At 36.3% G+C, this 18,786-nt stretch overlaps 1 protein-coding gene across 1 annotated transcript; it reads left to right on the top strand.

The window, feature by feature from the left end:
• Positions 1-362: 362 nt before the first annotated feature.
• LOC308400775 (inter-alpha-trypsin inhibitor heavy chain H3-like) lies at positions 363-18,203 on the top strand (the record flags this gene model as incomplete). Its single annotated transcript, XM_080888739.1, has 23 exons — positions 363-434; positions 1,185-1,345; positions 1,463-1,567; positions 2,815-2,977; positions 3,085-3,195; positions 4,327-4,455; positions 4,595-4,711; positions 4,827-4,995; positions 5,086-5,196; positions 5,736-5,917; positions 6,014-6,193; positions 6,287-6,408; positions 9,129-9,367; positions 10,585-10,638; positions 11,796-11,831; positions 12,385-12,402; positions 13,349-13,396; positions 13,722-13,787; positions 14,235-14,342; positions 14,496-14,664; positions 14,981-15,129; positions 15,310-15,394; positions 15,485-18,203. The coding sequence occupies 23 exons, from the start codon at positions 363-365 to the stop codon at positions 15,597-15,599; spliced, it is 2,709 nt and encodes a 902-aa protein (XP_080744865.1). The 3' UTR covers positions 15,600-18,203.
• Positions 18,204-18,786: the final 583 nt, after the last annotated feature.

Raw genomic sequence — 18,786 nt, 5'->3', positions numbered from 1 at the left:
AAAAGGATAATTCTAAACTAATCTAACCATAGACAAAGGGCATCTTTGTACATTTAAAAGAAGGTAAAGAAACATAGAATCATTTTTCCTGTAACACTATCACAGAAAAGATTCTTGTGGTGACAAAGTCCTTGTGATGTGCACAGGTTTGACCCTCAATGTCAACATTAAAGTTTACAGAAACTGCCGGATTTCTGGTTAATTACTGCTTTGGGGGAGTATTTTGTGTGGGTGGAAGGTGAAAGAGGAGGGAGAGAAAGTGAAGTTTGCCCTTTAAAAAAAATATATGTACACAATAATGTTGTCCATGTTTGACTTAAAAAGACAGTTTCAGCTGTGTTTGTGCTCTGCTAGGAGGCATCATGGGGAGAACTGTGGTGCAGCTCACCCTCATTGGGCTGCAGCTGGCTTTGACTTCCACACTGCTAAACAAGGTAGGGTCAAAATACATAAACGGCCATAGCACCACTTTAAAGATCCATAAATTTAAAATTAAATATACACGGTTAAATAAATAGTTTAAAAGCCAAAAGCTAAAGAAAACAAACTTTTTATGTACCTCTGCAATTAATATTTCACAGATAATGAGATATCTGAGATGTTCGATTGAATATTTTGTGTCTCAGCATCTTTCTGTCAGTTCAACAACAAACTCTGTGGATTGAAGGTTCTTGTGACAATCCTCAGGATTATTTCATTTTGTTCATGTGCTGTGTGTGTATACAAGTCAGCTGACACATTAACACTGGCAGTTGCGCATTACTTTGGAGACAAAAAGAAGGATTGGGGTAAGATGAAGTGTTCTGCTAAGCGATATAACATCATGTAATGTCCCATGAAGTGAAAGAATTCTAACTGTATGTGTTTGTATGTCTTTCTGTGCATCCACAATCAAGATCTCATTTTAATTGTTTGAGCTTGTTATTTGATGATGGTGTTGATTGGTTAAGGTAAATTTGGCTTGTTTAGTTGTTTGAACTATGGAAACATGTGTTGGATATTTCTAACAACTCCCATTCTGATGCATAAAAAGTAAAAGTATAAATGTAAGTGAGTGTCATGCTCTTTTGAGTGTGTGCCCTGAACACTAGATGAAAACTAATTTTAGGGTTTTTGCAGGGAGACCAATAAAATTCCACTGAAACCAGCCAATGAGATCGGTTAACCCTGTCGTTTTTTCTCAGGATGACTGGGACGTCTACAGCTTTCACATCAACTCCACAGTGACCAGTCGTTACGCCACCACTGTCATCACAAGCCGTGTGGCCAATCGTATGGACGAGTCAAAGGAAATTGAATTCCATGTTCGGATTCCCAAGAATGCCTTCATCAGTAAATTCCAAATGTATGTGAAGTTAAAGTGATCTGTAACCATCCCGAGACATTTGTAAATTCTACACTGAAGAACAAATTGCCTGATATTTAGTAGTTTGTACACAAGGGCTTTCTTGGTCCTCTTCAGGTTTATCGATGGCCAAGTTTATGATGGTGTTGTGAAAGCTAAGGAGCAAGCTCAGCAGCAGTACACTGAAGCTGTGTCCCGTGGTGAAAGTGCTGGGCTTGTCAGGTATTTAAATTCATTAATTAACTTACAGGTTTATGTGAAAAAATTCTAACTAACATTGTTTTTAATGTCTTTTTCTGTATCTTCAGTTCTCTAAAATTAATTTTGTTTAACTGTGTGAGGAGGAAAAAACCTTTTAGCAGGGATTAAAGTGAAACAATGACATCCCGGGTTGCACAGCTCAGTAGGTTAGATTAAAAAGTTAAATCTTACATGTCATATCCTCATTTATTGTAGATATTTTAAATCAGATATTGAACCAATGCATGATTCGCTGAATTCTGTTTTTCTGAAGGAGTGTACAAAACAATTTAAGTGTACTAAATTAGCCACAGGCTATATGTCATGGCTACTGAACGGACTCACGCGCAGACAGTTCTTTTCAAGGAAACAGAAGGGGATTTATTTACAATACGGATCACCTTAGTGCAAAATAAATGTACAGTGAGTTGGGAGGGGGTCCAGGGCTCCAGGGAGAGACGGGGGGGGGGGGAATCCACACACACGCTTCCTCTTCAGCCGCATTCGCTCCAACACTCCACACACTGCCCCACTTGGACGTCCGGTGATTTGGTCCAGAAGAGGGATATCTACAGACAGAAGTTCAAGGTTAGTTCCACAACAAAATACATGTAAGAGACTCTTCTTTGAATATGCCGCGAGCACGAACTCAGGTGGTTCAACGTTCCAGCGGTGAGCTGCTCTGTGCCACTGCCTTAAATAGCAGCTGGGGAAATCAGCCAGATCAGCCGCAGGTGGACACCATCACACGGGTGCGTGGGCCAAGAGCGAGAGCCCGTAACGAGCTCCACCCAGGCAGAGAGGAGGGGGAGAGACAAAGACAACCAAAACGAACAACAACAAAACCTGTAGCCAGCGTGGGCCAGCCAGAGAGACACGGGGACCGTGACACTATAGCTTACATAAGTTTGTACACTTTTGAATGCAGTTGTCCAAATCCACAAAGAGCAGTGAAAACTGGAATAGTAGCACAGGTTAGCTGAGCACACTCTTTACACAAAGAAAAAAAAAAAAAAGCTCTCAAAAAGGGATTAGTATGTGACTTATTACAAAGTAATTATTTTCCCCACACTACACTGCATACTACCTGATCTTAGGGGTCCCCCCACCTGCCAAATATCACTTTAATCCTTGCTTTTTAGTCAGTTTACTCAAAAATCAAGTTTGTTCTTCAGGAATAACTGATTTTTAAATGCATTTATATGAAATAATTATTGTTTCTGCTACAGTTCTGTAGGGAGGACTCTGGAGGAATTTAAGACCTCTGTAACTGTGGCTGCTCACAAAAAGGTCACTTTTGAACTCACATATGAGGAACTGATGAAACGCACACATGGCAAGTATGAGCTGCAAATTCATGCTCGACCCATGCAGCCTGTCAGAGACTTCAAGGTGACTTCCATCTTGGTATCTGTTCAGTGATTGTTTAGGAAAACAATGCTGAGATAAGACCACACATGATCAGATCTTCTGTTTTATTTTATTATACCTGTTCCCAGGTGGATGTGTACATTCACGAGGAAGCCGGCATCAATTTCATCGATGTGAAAGGAGGCCTGAGCACCAAAGCCCTCGCTAATGCCATCACCAAAACACATGTTAATAAACAGGTACAGTTATAACACAAATGTCAGTTTTATAAACACTAAGAGTCACAGCAATAAGAGGAAGCCTAGAAAAAAATCTATGCATACAGCAAAGAGATGTGGCAAAGGAAAAGGCTCTTAGTGGGTTGTATGTGAGGCTGGACACTAAGAAAGGAGAAAAGGACTTTGAGATTGAGAGATCAAACTGGAGAGAATGTGCAGCAGGTTAGCGTAATACGTAATGGTAATGTATTAACAAATGAAGAGAGTTTGTTGAAAAATTGAATAAATAATTTGAGGAACTGAAGAAAATGAGACAGAAAGGAGGACAGATGGAGGAATGACAGTGAATCATGAAGTGCAGAGGATTAAGGAGGAAGTTAGGGCAGCTACGAAGAGGATAAAGAGTAAAAAGCCAGTTGATTCACATGACGTATGATAGATTGCCAAGTAGAACTGTGGGACTGCATGAGAAACAGTGATGTGTGTCGCTGAAGTGACAGATTTGTAGTGAGGAAAGGTGGAGAAGAGGAATGAACGTCGGTAGAAACAAGAACCATGACAGAATGCATGTGTGTGAATGAGAGATAGAAGAAGATAGTGATTACAACTACAAATTTTGTTAATGCAGTACCAACTGAATGCCCAATGATCACATCTGTTAAATACTGATTTCAACTGTCCCTGTGTGCTGTATCATATCTCTGGTATTAAGTGACATAATGTAATCGAATCCTACAGTATTTGCATTGTTGTTTTGGGTCATGTTAGTCTTGAACTATTGAAGTCTTCCTGTGCTATATATGTCAGAATGTTGAGCAATTCCCCACTTTTACTCATAATAATGAATTCTGATTTTCTTTTAATATTTTATGCATTAAACACATTACAAGACTTTTATTGAACCTCAGACAAAAAACTCGGGAGTTTAATGAGATAAGACAATGGTTTAAATTGTTTAAAAATCACTGCATTTTCTCTTTATTTCTAATCTACAGTGTCCAAACCTTTTGGTAACAATGACTTGTATATGCACCTTTTAGATTTATCAAGCCAAAGCAATGAGAAGTACAGGACAGTGTTTTGACAGAAATTAAAATCACTGACCTCTCACTCGATGAAGAGTCTAAAGAATATAATTATTTCTGTTTCTAGGCATGGGTGTATTTCTATCCAACAGTGGATCAACAGACAATGTGTGACAACTGTGGAGAGCAGGGTATGAATGGAGATCTGGTTATTGTTTATGATGTCAACAGGAACAATGGATTGGGAGACATCAAGGTAAACCCTAATCAATTAGCAATTTACACACAACATAAAACTGCATGGGCCAGAAAAGGTTTTGCAAATCAGTACCATATCCTTTGTCTGGCTATTAAATAAAAATTTGACTAAAGCAATCTTTTTTCCTGCTCTTTAGAAATCTGCTGGGTACTTTGTTCATCACTTTGCTCCATCCAATCTTCCCCGAATTTCCAAAAATGTCGTCTTTGTTATTGACAAAAGTGGCTCAATGCAAGGCAGAAAAATAGAGCAGGTAAATGGTTTAAAGGGTCTGCTATGTCTATCATTTACGAAAACACTATTTCTTTTAATGTCTTTTTTAAATCTTTTATAAAAGTCTGTAATGTGTAAATGCTGGTTTTGCCCAGACTAGGATCGCGTTAATCCATATTTTGAATGACCTGGCAGAAGATGACCATTTTGGTTTGATCACTTTTGATGGCAACATTTTTCCCTGGAAATTGGAACTTGTTCAGGCCAACAGTAAAAACGTGGAAAGCGCCAAAAACTTTGCACGCAACATTCAAGCTGGAGGATGTGAGGAGTTGCAGAAATCAGTATATATCTTTTAATATCAAACAGTTAACAGAAGAATTATAGTACTGAAACTTTGTTGTTGACTATCAGACACAGACATCAATCAAGCACTGCTGCAAGGAGCAAATATGCTGAACACGCATGACAGAGAAGGTTCGGCATCAATCCTTATACTCCTCACAGATGGACAGCCAACCAAAGGTTGTAACAAATTACACCTGTACAAAAATGTGCACAAATACTTCTGGACTTAATGATTTTAGTCAATGATTTTATTGTAATTTCAATAAGGAGAGATCATTTGAAAGACCTGAACATGGTTTAATGAAGAACAGTTTGAGATTTGGCAATAAGACTTTGACAAATCAACATGGCAGAATGGAGTCCAGTAACGGTAGGACAGGACTTCTCAGAGTCTAGATGCAGAGGTAGATGTAGGATCTCCAACTAGGTACAAATGAGGAGGTACTACAAATGAGTCTGAAAGGCAGGCTGATAGAAGAGCACTGAGAGCTTTAGCACTTGTAGAAGGCAGGCAAGGCTGGAGTGATGATGACAACATGGAGTTTGGACAGTATGTGTGATTTAAAGAATACATTTGCAGCACAACACTCAAGAATGCAGGGAGATTAATGAGCACAGATCAGCTATTCAATATTTTTCGTTTTAGGTTTTTCTTTTATCAAGTGTGGGATTCCATTGTTTTTGAGCTGAACTGACTGTGTCTTATGTATTTTCAGGGGTGACAAATCTGGAGAAAATACAGTCAAATGTAAGAGAGGCTGTTGCAGGCAAATTCCCAGTTTACTGTCTGGGTTTTGGTTTTGATGTTGATTTTGAGTTCCTTAAGAAAATGTCGCTGCAAAATAACGGTGTGGCACGACGGATTTATGTAGACTCAGATGCTGATTTACAGCTGAAGGTATTTTGTATTCTTCCAACCACATGATTTGAAATCACTACAGATTTAGGAAGAAATTAGCATGATTTGCATCATGTCCACACTGTATGTAAACAGGGTTTCTATGAAGAGGTGGCAACTCCTTTGCTGACAGATGTGACAATGATCTATGTGGGTGGGACCAATCTAACCCAGACTAACTTCAGTCAGTATTATAATGGTTCTGAGATTGTGGTGGCCGGACAGATCACAGACAATGACACTGAAACCTTCACACCTCAAGTTGTGGCTATTTCGGTAATGTTTGATCTAAGATATTTATCAGCTGTAATCTTGTGAAAGTTTTTTTTCCCTGCATACTGACATTACAATATATTTTAATTATGACAGAGTAATAGAAGGTTAGTATTTTCTGACCCAAATGGCATTGTGGAATCTGGTAGAAGTGTGTCTGATGACCTTATCCAGAGAGTTTGGGCCTACCTCACAGTTAAACAGCTTCTGGACAAAGAGTAAGTACCATATATGCCATCTTTTGTCATGGTCCTGAGTCCGTGACTCAGTGATTTTGTGTTTAGTGTATTTATTGATGTTATTATTATTATTATTTGTGGGCTGTTTTGGGATGGTTTGTGTTTTGGATACTGGGTTTCTGGGTTTGTGCTCCCTCTGTTGGTCCCTGGTGTTAGTGTTCCCCTGTCTCGTCAGGTTAATCAGGTCCAGCTGTGTCTCCCACCTGTGTGTGATTTCCCAGTGTCCCTCTGTGTATTTATAGGCTGTGTCCCAATTAAGAGACTGCACGCTTGAAGTACGCGCACTACGCACTACTACGTACGGTGCGTACTATAAGTACGAGAAGTGCGGAAGTGAGAGGCTTGTGAAATGGGACGGTATACGCTTTGTTGCGCTGTTCAGGTTGCCTAGCAACCATGATACTAACCTAACGAGACACGTTACATACAGCTTTGTTTGACAGAAATGAAGGAGAAAAATGTTTTGTTAGTCATTCATTTTTGTCATGACATCACTTTGATTAGTTGAGTATCTGAGGCTGAGACCACGGGACTGTAAAACATGATTGTTGGGCTTCATTTCTGTGCTGAACAGTCATTTAAGATTAGTTAGTAAGTAACAATTAGTTAATGTTGTTCATGAGACTAAAGTCATCTCACTGTGGCAATGTAAATATAATATGGCCAATATTATAGTATTGTCAGATTATTATGAGATATATATATATATATATATATATATATATATATATATATATATACATATATATATATATATACATATATACATATATATATATATATATATACATATATATATATATATATATATATATATATACACACACACATATATCACTGACTTTCAGCTTGTTGTGTTTGTGGATATATGACTGACTTTAATTATTACACATTCGCACATAAACAAGTGACGTCATATTCAGTACTTTTGACAGTTCACTCTTCGGCCGCTCCATCTTATTAGGGAAATTTCACATACATGAATGTAAATTTCAAAACTCAACCCCATCATTTAATTTGTTTTTGATTGAAATTGAATATTACTTAAACTCTCTTAAATTAACCTCCAATAAAAAAGGTTTATCATTGATTGAAATTCATTCAGAAATGTTTAACGAATGAGCTGTCACAACTTTCAAATAAAAAGTTGTTATGAAGTCTGTCACATTCCCCCCTTTTTTCTTTTTTTATCCTTTATTTATTTATCCTTCTTATTTCATTGTACTGTATATTGTTACTCCTATTTGCCTTGTATGTCTACTGTACAAACTGAACTGGAATGACTGACTGTTCGCTTTATAAGTTCAATAAAGTTTGGGGGAAAAAAAACAACCTCTTCGGCCGCTCCCTTCTGCCGTATTTTGCGGCAAAATTATCCACACCCACCGCCGCGCTATGAATTGTGGGATATATGGGACCACGAAGCGTGCACCGGACCACGCTTGATATTTGAGGAAATCGACGGCGCATTTGGAGTATGCATTTGGAGCACACTTCGAATTGGGACAGCCGTCGTCGCGTGGCGGTGACGTAACCACACTTAAAATGCGTACTTCAAACGTGCAGTCTCTTAATTGGGACACAGCCATAGTGTGTGCCTGCCTGTGTTCCTTGTCGCGTCGTCTGTGTTCATCCTCTGTGTTACCCTGCGTACTCTGCATTAACCTCTCCGTGACTCCTCTATGTGCTCTCCCTGCAGTCCTCCTCTTGTGTTTCAGGTTTGCCGTTCTATAGTTTAGTTTTCCCCAGTTTAGTTTATCCTTAGTTCTGTTTTGCCATCCCCACTTTGTGTTCTGTTTTCTGTAAATAAATCACCCTGGATCTCAAGTAAGTGCTGCATTCGAGTCCTCCGTTTCCACACATCACTCGGCTGCTGTCCCAGTTGTGACATCTTTCTTCTTGTGTTATTTCCTAATCAGCTACTTTTTAAAGGGCAGCAACACAAATTTTTCTCTTCATTAACTGTTGAGTGCATAACTCATCTGGGATATTGGATAAGGCCCATCATATATTTCCCTGAAACTCAAGGTAACGTCTTTAGATCATTTGATGTGACTTGCAGTCCAAAAGGCAAAAGTTTGTTTGGTCAAAAGTAACATTAATAGTTACAATGTAGCATGAATTTATGGGCAAAGAGAAGGATAGTTGTAGTTTCCTTTCTTTCCATCCAAGATTGATCATGTTTGAAGAACTCAGCGACCATTTTAAAATGTTTTCCCTGGCAAGAAACAATTTGTCCACTATAGAGTTTTGAATCTGCTTTCGAAGTTGTGTACTTATTCATGACATAGATGGCATCCCACGGTCTCAACAACTAAGCTGCAATTTACAAAACAAGTTAAAAATCTAAAGCTACAACAAAGACAGGAAATTATGTTTACTACAGCAGCAGAATACAGTTAAAATTCGGCATCTTGGCTCTAAAGTCAACTCTCCCACAAATATGTTCTCATAAAAAGAAGGCAGGATGTTTACATAACAATGAGTTTATCTATTGTTTCCCATGTTTCTATGTCCATATTAGATTCCACTAAAATGTTCTTTAATTTTCCAAAGTTGGGACTCAAACTGTAATTTTAAATTGCCAGGGAATACTTGGGGACATGGAAGAATTAAAGATACATAAATATGTGTAAATTACTTTATCATATATTACTACTAAATCAATCATTATATTTACTTAATGCTTTATGACACAGGCTCCAGTTATCTGGACCTGAGAAAGAGCAAGTGAAGAAGGAGGCTTTGAGTCTCTCACTGAAGTACAGCTTTGTGACGCCGCTCACATCTATGGTTGTCACAAAGCCTCTGGGAGAGACAATACATGTGCTTCATAAACCCAAGGAAAGTGAAGCACCACAGAGAGGGAAGCCCCCTGGACGTCAGTCCATTTCAAGACACCGTGGTACTTCTACTCGTCACAGGAGCGATAATGTTGGTGAGCAGCACAAACAAAGACAATGCAAAACGAGTAGTATTCATCATGACGTTTTCTTTTAATTGTTAAAAATTATTTTCATTATTATTTCATTATTTTCTCTTCCTAAATGCAGATATTTACATTTCTCACTGAAAAAATTAAATACTTAAAAAAACTCTACACCAAAATGACATTAAATATAGCATGAGTTTGCTTTTTTGGTAATTATGACTGTACACCACCAAAAGTTTTAGCTTTAATTCTAGAGGTTTAACAAAAACACTTTAACTGTTTAAGACTTTTTTTTCTATATTTCATATTTTTGTTTATGCACAGAAATATGTCTCAAAGTGTTACAAATGTGTATAATATGATCCACAAGCGTAAACACAATGACATTTTCTTTGTCTATATTATGTGTGACACATTAACACACACAAAAAAAAAAAAATTTCTCCTTATAGTCTCAGAAAACTATAAACATTTTCCTGTATAAAATGATTCCATACTGCACAGGGACAGCTTTACTACATCAAGATAAACAGTGAGGGTGACTACACTTTGATGACACAAATTTGGATGTCAGAAATTATTACGACCACTCTGAGCAATTGCATTAGATACAGAGCAGCTGCTATCTCAGATACAGTACCGTGGCCTATTAAAGAAGATGCCCATTTGTTTATGAGCCATCTCACTTCAACTTTGTCAGCCAGCCTCTTTTCCTTCAACTTTTTAGCTGCACAAGAGGCAAGCTACAGACCAAGTCCACCAGTAGCAAGAAGTCAAGTTATTCTGATTATTCAATTTTTTATAATTATAAAAGCACAATTTTATTGCACTTAAATTATTAAGTTTTTTTTGTCAGTCTAAGCACTTTTGACCATCTCAAGGGTTATCTAATGTGATATTAGCTGAGAGCAGAAATATTCAGGATTGTTCTGTAAGCTAACAATAATGTCAGGCTGCTGTTAAGGTTTGAGTGAGTGAAAGCGATTATACGTGTACTTTTAGACATTTTGTGCACAGGAAGGTTTTTCTAAAAAGAGAAAATGATCAGAATAGTTAAAAACTTAACAGTTAAAAAGCTAAGTTAAAAAAATATATGTAAATGATCAATATTTATTCAGGTTTGGTATTTAGGTTAGTGCACATTTGTAAAATTGTTTTACATTTGATTGAAATACTGGCATGTTTTTTTCCACATCAATTAATTCTTTTTTTTTTCTTTTCAGCAACAACTGCTGCTGAGAGAGCCTTTGAGCACTGGTCCTCCTCACTTGATCCAGGTACTCTGTTAGGATAGAATTAAATAAAATGCATTTTTCTTTTTATAGAGATAAAAATGTCAAAAAAAACCCCACATTACCATAGTTAAGTATTCATTTTGACAGAATACAACAGTTTAACAACTGACTCTTACATACTGTACCTACATGCACATTTTCAACCTCTACTTTTTAATATGGTGTTTTCTACTTTAAATATTGAGACATTTTATTTCCCTAAAAATGTAGTTTAGTATAATATGAGAACCCTTAGTTTTAAGTACATTTTTTATGGCAATGGGAAAAAATGAATACATAGCTACCATCTTGTACTACTGAATATATTATACAATTTGATGGTATAGCATTAAACAGCAATACCCTACAGTTAATACTTAATGGTTAATTAATTCAAATAGGATTAAACACATTTTCATTATCTGACTCATCAGTTAAATTTCAAACATTTCCCATAAATGTATCTGAACCTTCTCAATAAATATTACAAAAATGTTTCGTAGTTTTCAGCATTACTCCTCCTTAGTATGCCATTTATAAATACAGATATAATATTATGACTATGATTATTACTTGTACTAGCAGTGACCATGTATATGTAACATGATTTCTGTAGGGTTTTGTAAGCCTTACAATTTTTTGTGTTCAAACCTTCCATGCAAACCCTCTCTTATGCCTGCCTTTGTTGAAAGTATTTCTTGGAGCTACATTAGTTTAATTTTTAATTTTCATTTATTTTAAATTTTCTAATCCAAATTTCTTCAAATAATAATAATAATAATAATAATAACAATAACGATAATGATAATGATAGCTTCTATCATCATCGTCAGTTTGCTCCATATGCAATTCCTGCTTTAATTTGTTTTTCAAAAAAATTGTTTGGATTTACAAGAGGAAGGCACTTAGTTTATAACTTGATTAATTCATGAAACCTTTAGGCCATTTGAGTAGTTCATTATTATATACATAGCTGGTTATCTGATTGTTCAGGTTTTCTCTGAATCATTGCAGTGTCTTCACCTTACAATACAAAGTGCCCTGATGTTGATGTGATTTGGTGTTAAATTAAATTAATTAATTAAATTGATTTGACTATAAATGTAAATGTGATGCTTATTTCTTGCTTTCACGTGATCTTTTTGCTGTTCTTCTTACAGGAGAAATTATAGATATGTTACAATTTGTTGATGGAGGTATGATATGACACATGCTGCATACTATATTCTGATGTAACTACTGAAAAGATTTATACTGAATATTAAACTAACTGAAGTACAAATAAACCTTTGAACTAAAGCTACACTGAAATGAGCAAGTACAGCTAGGAAAGTAACTTAATGAATTGAAAAACATTTTTTTTAATGGAGCTGGTAGTGTGTGTGTGTGTGTGTGTGTGTGTGTGTGTGTGTGTGTGTGTGTGTGTGTGTGTGTGTGTGTGTGTCTCACAATATTTCAGTGCAGCAGTATGATGAATTCGTGGAGATAGGAGTTAACACTGGTAATTCTACAGTTTGATTCTATAGTGGGAGGCAGATAAAGTACTACTTGAATGTGGCCAGTAAGACCAGAAAAAAACACTGTAAATGTCAGTTCATTTTTTTATACATCACAGAAATGCTAAACATTTTTGCAGAATTTTAGTATTAGTCTAATGTGTTTGTTTTTTTTGTTTTGTTTTTTTTATTACTACGACTAATTTGAAATTGCAAAGTAAATTAATCGCTGTTTGTTTAATCTTTTTTTCAGACAGAGGATTTTACTTTTGTGAGTATTTGGAATTTATATGTTTTTCAGTCTTTTGTGATTTAAAAAAAAAAACTCTCATACCTGTGCAATCTACTGTTGACAGTATGGAGTTACATATTTTTTTTTCAATTTAAAATTTATCTGACTTTATTTTCTTTTTTAATCCAGATTTACATTATGTATTTTGTGTCACTTAAACATTGTGCTGCATGTTTTTGCTACATTTCGTTTTGATTTGTTTTTACTTTGCTTTTTTGAGTAAAACATGTTTCTATCATTTGAAAATGCATAAAAAGTAAGTTTAGTTTTTATGTGGCAAGATGATATAAATCCTTATTTGACAAAACATTTAAAGGATTGTTGTGGTTTATTTTAGAGAGTAAGTTTTTTTGTGAGTATAGTAATAATAGGGAATAGTGATCCTAGTAATTCAAATACTACACTACCATTAAGAGATTTCCCACTTAAATTTATTACACCGCTAAAATATCAAATGCTTAGACTAAAAAAAACCCAGAATATTCCAAAGTAACATGAAAAAAAAATCATATGAATTCAAAAGTAGTATGTAGTGACAATAGGGAAAGGAGGAAGAGAACCCAGAGCAGTGGAGGTATGCTCTGGAGAAAATTCAGTAAACAACAGAATACATTTGTATAAATGAGAGGTAAAGACGTGTAACAGTGAAGCTGCCAGGAACAGATGTAGTGAAGGTGGATAAGTTTAAATTACATAACTGAAAAATTGCTTATTAATTGTTCTTCTACCTCACCTGTTTTCATAATACTATTTGGTTTTCCATTGAAATCAGGTTTATGAAATTGTGTGGATGTGTCTCTGCTTCAGTTTTTTGCTGGAAAAAAGAGTATTATATGCTATATTTTAGAGTTGTTTCTTTAAAGATTTTCTAAATTTAAAATGGTAATTTTTTAAAGAAATTAATGTATTTAATTCTAACATTCAGCCTCGCCCACTGGATCTCGATCCCACAAAAAACGACCTACTTTAAGAGGTAAATGTCTTTTTTTGTAGTGTACTGTAGTTCACAGCTGTTATTTTCTATTTCTATATATGTAACACCAACCAGTGTTCAACTAATAAGGAACTGGATAAGCCTCTTCAGTCATTCTAATAATTGAATTATCTACATTTACATCGTAGGTTGGGTAACAGTTAAAACTTAACATATCTGTTGAGTGTTTTGCTGTAATGCATCAGAAAATGTTGATGTTTATTACACAAATATATTCCACAGCCATACAATAAACTTTAACTTTTTTTCTTTTGGCTTTGCAATATTAATGTATGTAACTAGCATTGTGTGAATCTGTTTACAGAAACTTTCCTTGATATATTCATACATCATTATTCACCTCATGGCAATCCTCTGCAACCAAATTATGGTACTGTATTAAATACATATTTTAATAATAATTTTCTGAAATTTTTAAACATCCACATTAGGCATTACCCACTTTAACAGAAATTTGAACCTACAATAACATCTAATGTGCCAGGCTCAAAACTCTTATTTAATTCATTTATTTTGTTTTCTTTGACAAATTAGAGTAAAAAAATATTTTCAATTACATTGTTGTTTTTTGTTTTGTTTTAACAATCACATAATACATGAGAAAAACAGCTAGGAAAAAACAAACACATTTTTAGGAATGAAATACTCCATAAGTCAGGCTCTATATTTTATATGTAATAACAAATCCCTCTTTCAAAAACCTTCAAGATTGTACATGTTAATGAAACTGAAAACGAGTATGCAAGTGCTTGATTTTTGGCTAAGAGAAAAGTCAAATTTATATCTCCATTCTAACTCTGTATCTATGTATCTCTAGCTCCTCTTCTCCACAGGTTTTTGTTAAAAGCTGAGAATCAGACTGTTCCGCTGTGCTTTGATGTCAGTGGTGCTCTCAGCCTTAAACTTCTTCATCATCCCAGCAGGGGTCAGTAGTCTTCAGTTTCGCTGAGCTAATGAACTCTTGTTTTTGTATTTCCTGTGAAATAAAATTTCATTATTGGTTCTACCTCATCTCCATTGTTATAACAATCCTCCAACTTGTGGTGTGGTTTTGAGTTGCACTTCTCTTTTGTGCTAGAGCTGTTTGTGAATGGTGAGCTTGATTCAGTTGCAAATGGAGGTTTCAAGAGAATTTTCATACACTTCAAAACTAACCAGCATTTCGAGATTGACACCAAAGGGGTCACTGTACGAGATGGACAGACAGAAACACATCACACTGGACAGGATCTGGTCACTGCTGGAAGGTGATTTTACACTATAATGATCAAGGCTACTCAATACTACAATACTCTCAGCATTGTGTACAGATGTGTGCCCGTATTCACATGTGGTTAAATGAGACTTGAAACCTTAACGACATATATATATATATATATATATATATATATATATATATATATATATGTGTGTGTGTGTGTGTGTATGTATATATATGTGTGTGTGTATGTATATATATGTGTGTGTGTATGTATATATATGTGTGTGTGTATGTATATATATATATGTGTGTGTATGTATGTATATATGTGTGTGTATATATATATGTATATATTTTTCCAGTGTAACAATGATTATGCGCAACAATGAAATAGACATTGCAGCAGGAGACATGCGCCTGGTTATTTTAGTTCATAAGAAGAGCAGCATTAAATTTCTTTGGCCAGTTTTAAGACAGCATCCTTCAGCCAACAACACTGATGGACTTTTAGGTGAGTGAAAAGTTCTTTTTTTTTTTCAAATGTTGTATACCATTACTTGTGAAGTGTGTGCAGCATTTGCTTGCATCATATTATTATTACAAAAGTTTGCACCCAAAGGTGGTGCTTTCTGTAAAAAGAGCTTGTTGTGTGGATATTCAATGTTTGTTTGTTCTCACGTTCTTTTTCCAGCTCTAAAGTCAGCAGTTTATGAGGAGGTACAACAAGTTGCGACTACAAAACTAAAGATTAAAAACCAGGAAATCAATGTTACTAGGTACATATCGTTTTTTGTTGTTGTTTATGGTATTTACCATATTTTATTATGTAAACATAAATGAAATTTTCCCCTCCCTTTCTTTTGTAGCGGCAATGCCAATGACTATAGCATTGCCTCTCCTCTCATGATGAACTGCTGGCTCACATCTGCTGACTCTGCCTTGCAGAGACCACTGGCCGATTTCATTGTTCCACAACTTTAAGTGGAAACAGTGAAAAAATATTTCATTTAAGAAGAGAAATTGAAAATACTTGCAACACCTGCTTCCAGCATGAACAAATAAAAATATCTTGGATTGTTTAATGACTCACAATTTTCATTTTATTGAAAAAATGTGTATGAAGTCAAACTAATACATCCAACTGTGTGAATTTCATTAAAAATAAAGATGAATGTCACGGCGGCGATGACGTGTGTGGCGTTTATTTACATAGTGGCAGTGGCAAAAACAGGAAGCTCTTATTTTTCTCTTCTCTCCGCGGAGCATCGGCCGCATCGCATCTGTTACTGTAGACAGTGATGGGGGTGTCACTGATCACCGATGAGGACCAGTCGCCGCTGCCTCCCATGCTTGTGGCGTCGGGAGAGCAGATCTCTTCCCCGTCCAAGTACAGAGGAACGCAGGGTTGCAGAGTGAAAGGTTCGATCTTGTCTGTGCATAGAAAAGTGTGTGCCGGCCCCTCTGTTTTTATTCTTCTCCCTCCACAGACCCCCCTCCCTCTAAGGGAGAAAACATAATTTTTTTTCCCACCGGATGCGATTAGTCACACATATGAGTAGTAATACGATGGCACTAGTTCAATATGGCGGCCAACCAAACCGGTGTTGTGCCAAAAAGTGATTGTCTGCCAAAAACTGATTTCCAAAGTTTCTGTGTATTTTTCATGTGTAATATCTTTACGTATGTTCGTAAATAGACTTCAGTGAACAGGGTTTACAAAGGGGTTATATAGAGAATTAAAAAATTATCCGTTTTTAAAGTATCTTTACAACTCTGTGTTATTGTACTTACATTATAACCAATCCGGTCCTTTATCCCCACTTAAAATATTTTTACAGAAATATTGTAATATTTGCTGCTATTTCTGCTGTCCTCTTGGCCAACTTACTCTTACAAAAGACATTTTTCATATTAATGAGATTTTTTTAAGTGCATAAATAAAGGTTATATAAAAGTCACTGCCAAAAACTGATTGCGCCTTCTACCTTGTTACACGAATGTTGTTTGTGGTTCAAGATGACTTTATGTCATCCATAAGGGATGCATTTGACATATGTTTCATATATTATAGCCCAACAAGTTATAGCAGTTTAAATACGAGCAATCAATTTTTGGCAAATACCGGAAATCAGTTTTTGGCAGACAATCACTTTTTGGCACAACACCAGATTGACAACCTGTTTGACCGGTTTCATGCATGTGCGCATGCACGTTCAGGTGTGCTCGGGGTATGCGAGTTCACGTGTGGAAACACACAGGGCGTCAGAGAGGTTATATGAGTTTATGTGTTTTTAACTGGGTTTTAATTTAAACAAACCATAGGGTTTTTAATTAAACTATTTTATCGCTTTGGCATGCCTCCACATTCAGTTATGCAGACATAGGTGTTCTTAAGAGCAATTCTTTGTTTTTGCGTGGAGGGGTGGAAGCCGTTTTGCTTCACAGTGCGCATCAACAAAGCTGGAATGCTTTTTATTTACATCTAGTCAAAAGTGTTGGTAACAGTGTTTTAATCACACTAATTTTGTGATTCTGACAATATCTCAGCATGCAGCGATGCAAGCATTTTATTTTAAAAATGGCACAAATGGGAATTTCTTCTGAATGGGTAATGTCAGCCTGTTCACAAGCGTTTCATTTAATCAAACCCCTAGTTTTTTACGCATCTACTGGGGTTTCTTTCACGGGTTGATGTGATCATTTTATTTAAAAATCGGGATTTCGGAATGTTGAACTAAGAGGGAGACAGAGCCAGCTAGTTTTTTAACACAGTAAATGGTCACAAATAACATTCAGCCCTTTTGAAAATAAGTGCTATTGGGCTACTTCTAAAACACGTTGCACATGATGTCACCTTTTCCCCCAAAGCAGCCAGTATCGCTCTTTCAAACTAATTGTCTTTTAATCACACTCATTTTGTGATTCTGATGTCACAGCATGCAATGATGCAAGCATTTTATTTATTTAAAAACGGATCAAACGGGAATTTCTTCCGTAAGGGGTTTCATGGTTTTAGAGTAGTTTTTAACACAACAGATGGTCGCAAATAACATTCAGCTCTTTAGAAAATAAATGCTGCAGTGATACTTCTAAAACCAGTCGCACAGACCTGCTCCGTCTTTTCAACAGCCGGTTATTGTTTGAAATTGTTCAGAATTGCAAAAGCCCACCGCAGGTATCATTTAACTGTTGTGATTCCATAGGAAGACAAAAGATAGGTGGATCACTTAGTTGTTGAGAGTACCATGCGAACAAGGGCCCAACTATTGTTTAAAGTGGCCAGTATCAGCTCTTTTTGTAATTCCTCGAGAAGGTAAAAGCCCCGCAGATGTACCAGTGGAGCAGGGTCTCGCCTATTTTCTGAAGTAGCCAGCAACATGCCCAGCAGGTGTATCGCCCCCAGACTTATCGGCCCCCCATCTATTGTTTTTGGAAGCACCCGGTCCTATATGAAGCGTTCCTCAGAGCGTGAGACCCTCGCCATTTCGCGTCAGGACCAGCGCCGGTGCAGACCATTTTCTACCCACACAGAGCATTTCTGACAGGCTGGCGTTGCTTATGCATAAGAGAAAAGCAACAATACAACGCGGTTCTCTGCTCCAAGACATCGCGGGTCCTTTCACACAGTAAGCATGTGTGTTATAGCCGGCGCTTCATAAATGTCTGTTTTTAAAACGTGACTCATTTGTTGTCCAAAAACATTTCCTCTAAATTTGCAAAGTTACTGATTTAAAAATATATATTTTCAAATTTTTAGCTGGATGTCAAACATATGATAGACTCTTGAGCATGTTTATATAGCAAAATTCACAGTGGTATAACCATAAAAGATGCCCAACTGTGCACCAATGCACTCTATTGCAAGCTTTTAAACTGTATGCTGATAAGTGCATGAAGTATACCTTTAGAAAAAGATCCTGGTGTAGAAAGTAATATTAAATAAATTCTAACAAACGATTATCAAGCTTAAACGTGCTGCTGTTGTTCAGCCGCTGGTTTCCTCTTTCTGGTGCAACGTGGGCCAAAAACAAAGAAGAGAGACGGACTCACGACAGAAAAGCAGATCAGCTGACCATTAATCAGTTTCATGATTGAAGTAGCAGCAAGAAGAGGGAGAGAGAGAGAGGCAGTCACTCCATATGTCGGTTGTTAAGCTTAACGTGGGAAT

Source organism: Rhamphochromis sp. 'chilingali' (assembly GCF_963969265.1).
Source record: "Rhamphochromis sp. 'chilingali' genome assembly, chromosome: 1".
NCBI classification, from domain to species: Eukaryota; Metazoa; Chordata; class Actinopteri; order Cichliformes; family Cichlidae; genus Rhamphochromis; species Rhamphochromis sp. 'chilingali'.
Note: the sequence above shows the minus strand (reverse complement) of the source record. Positions and strands in the feature narration are given on the sequence as shown.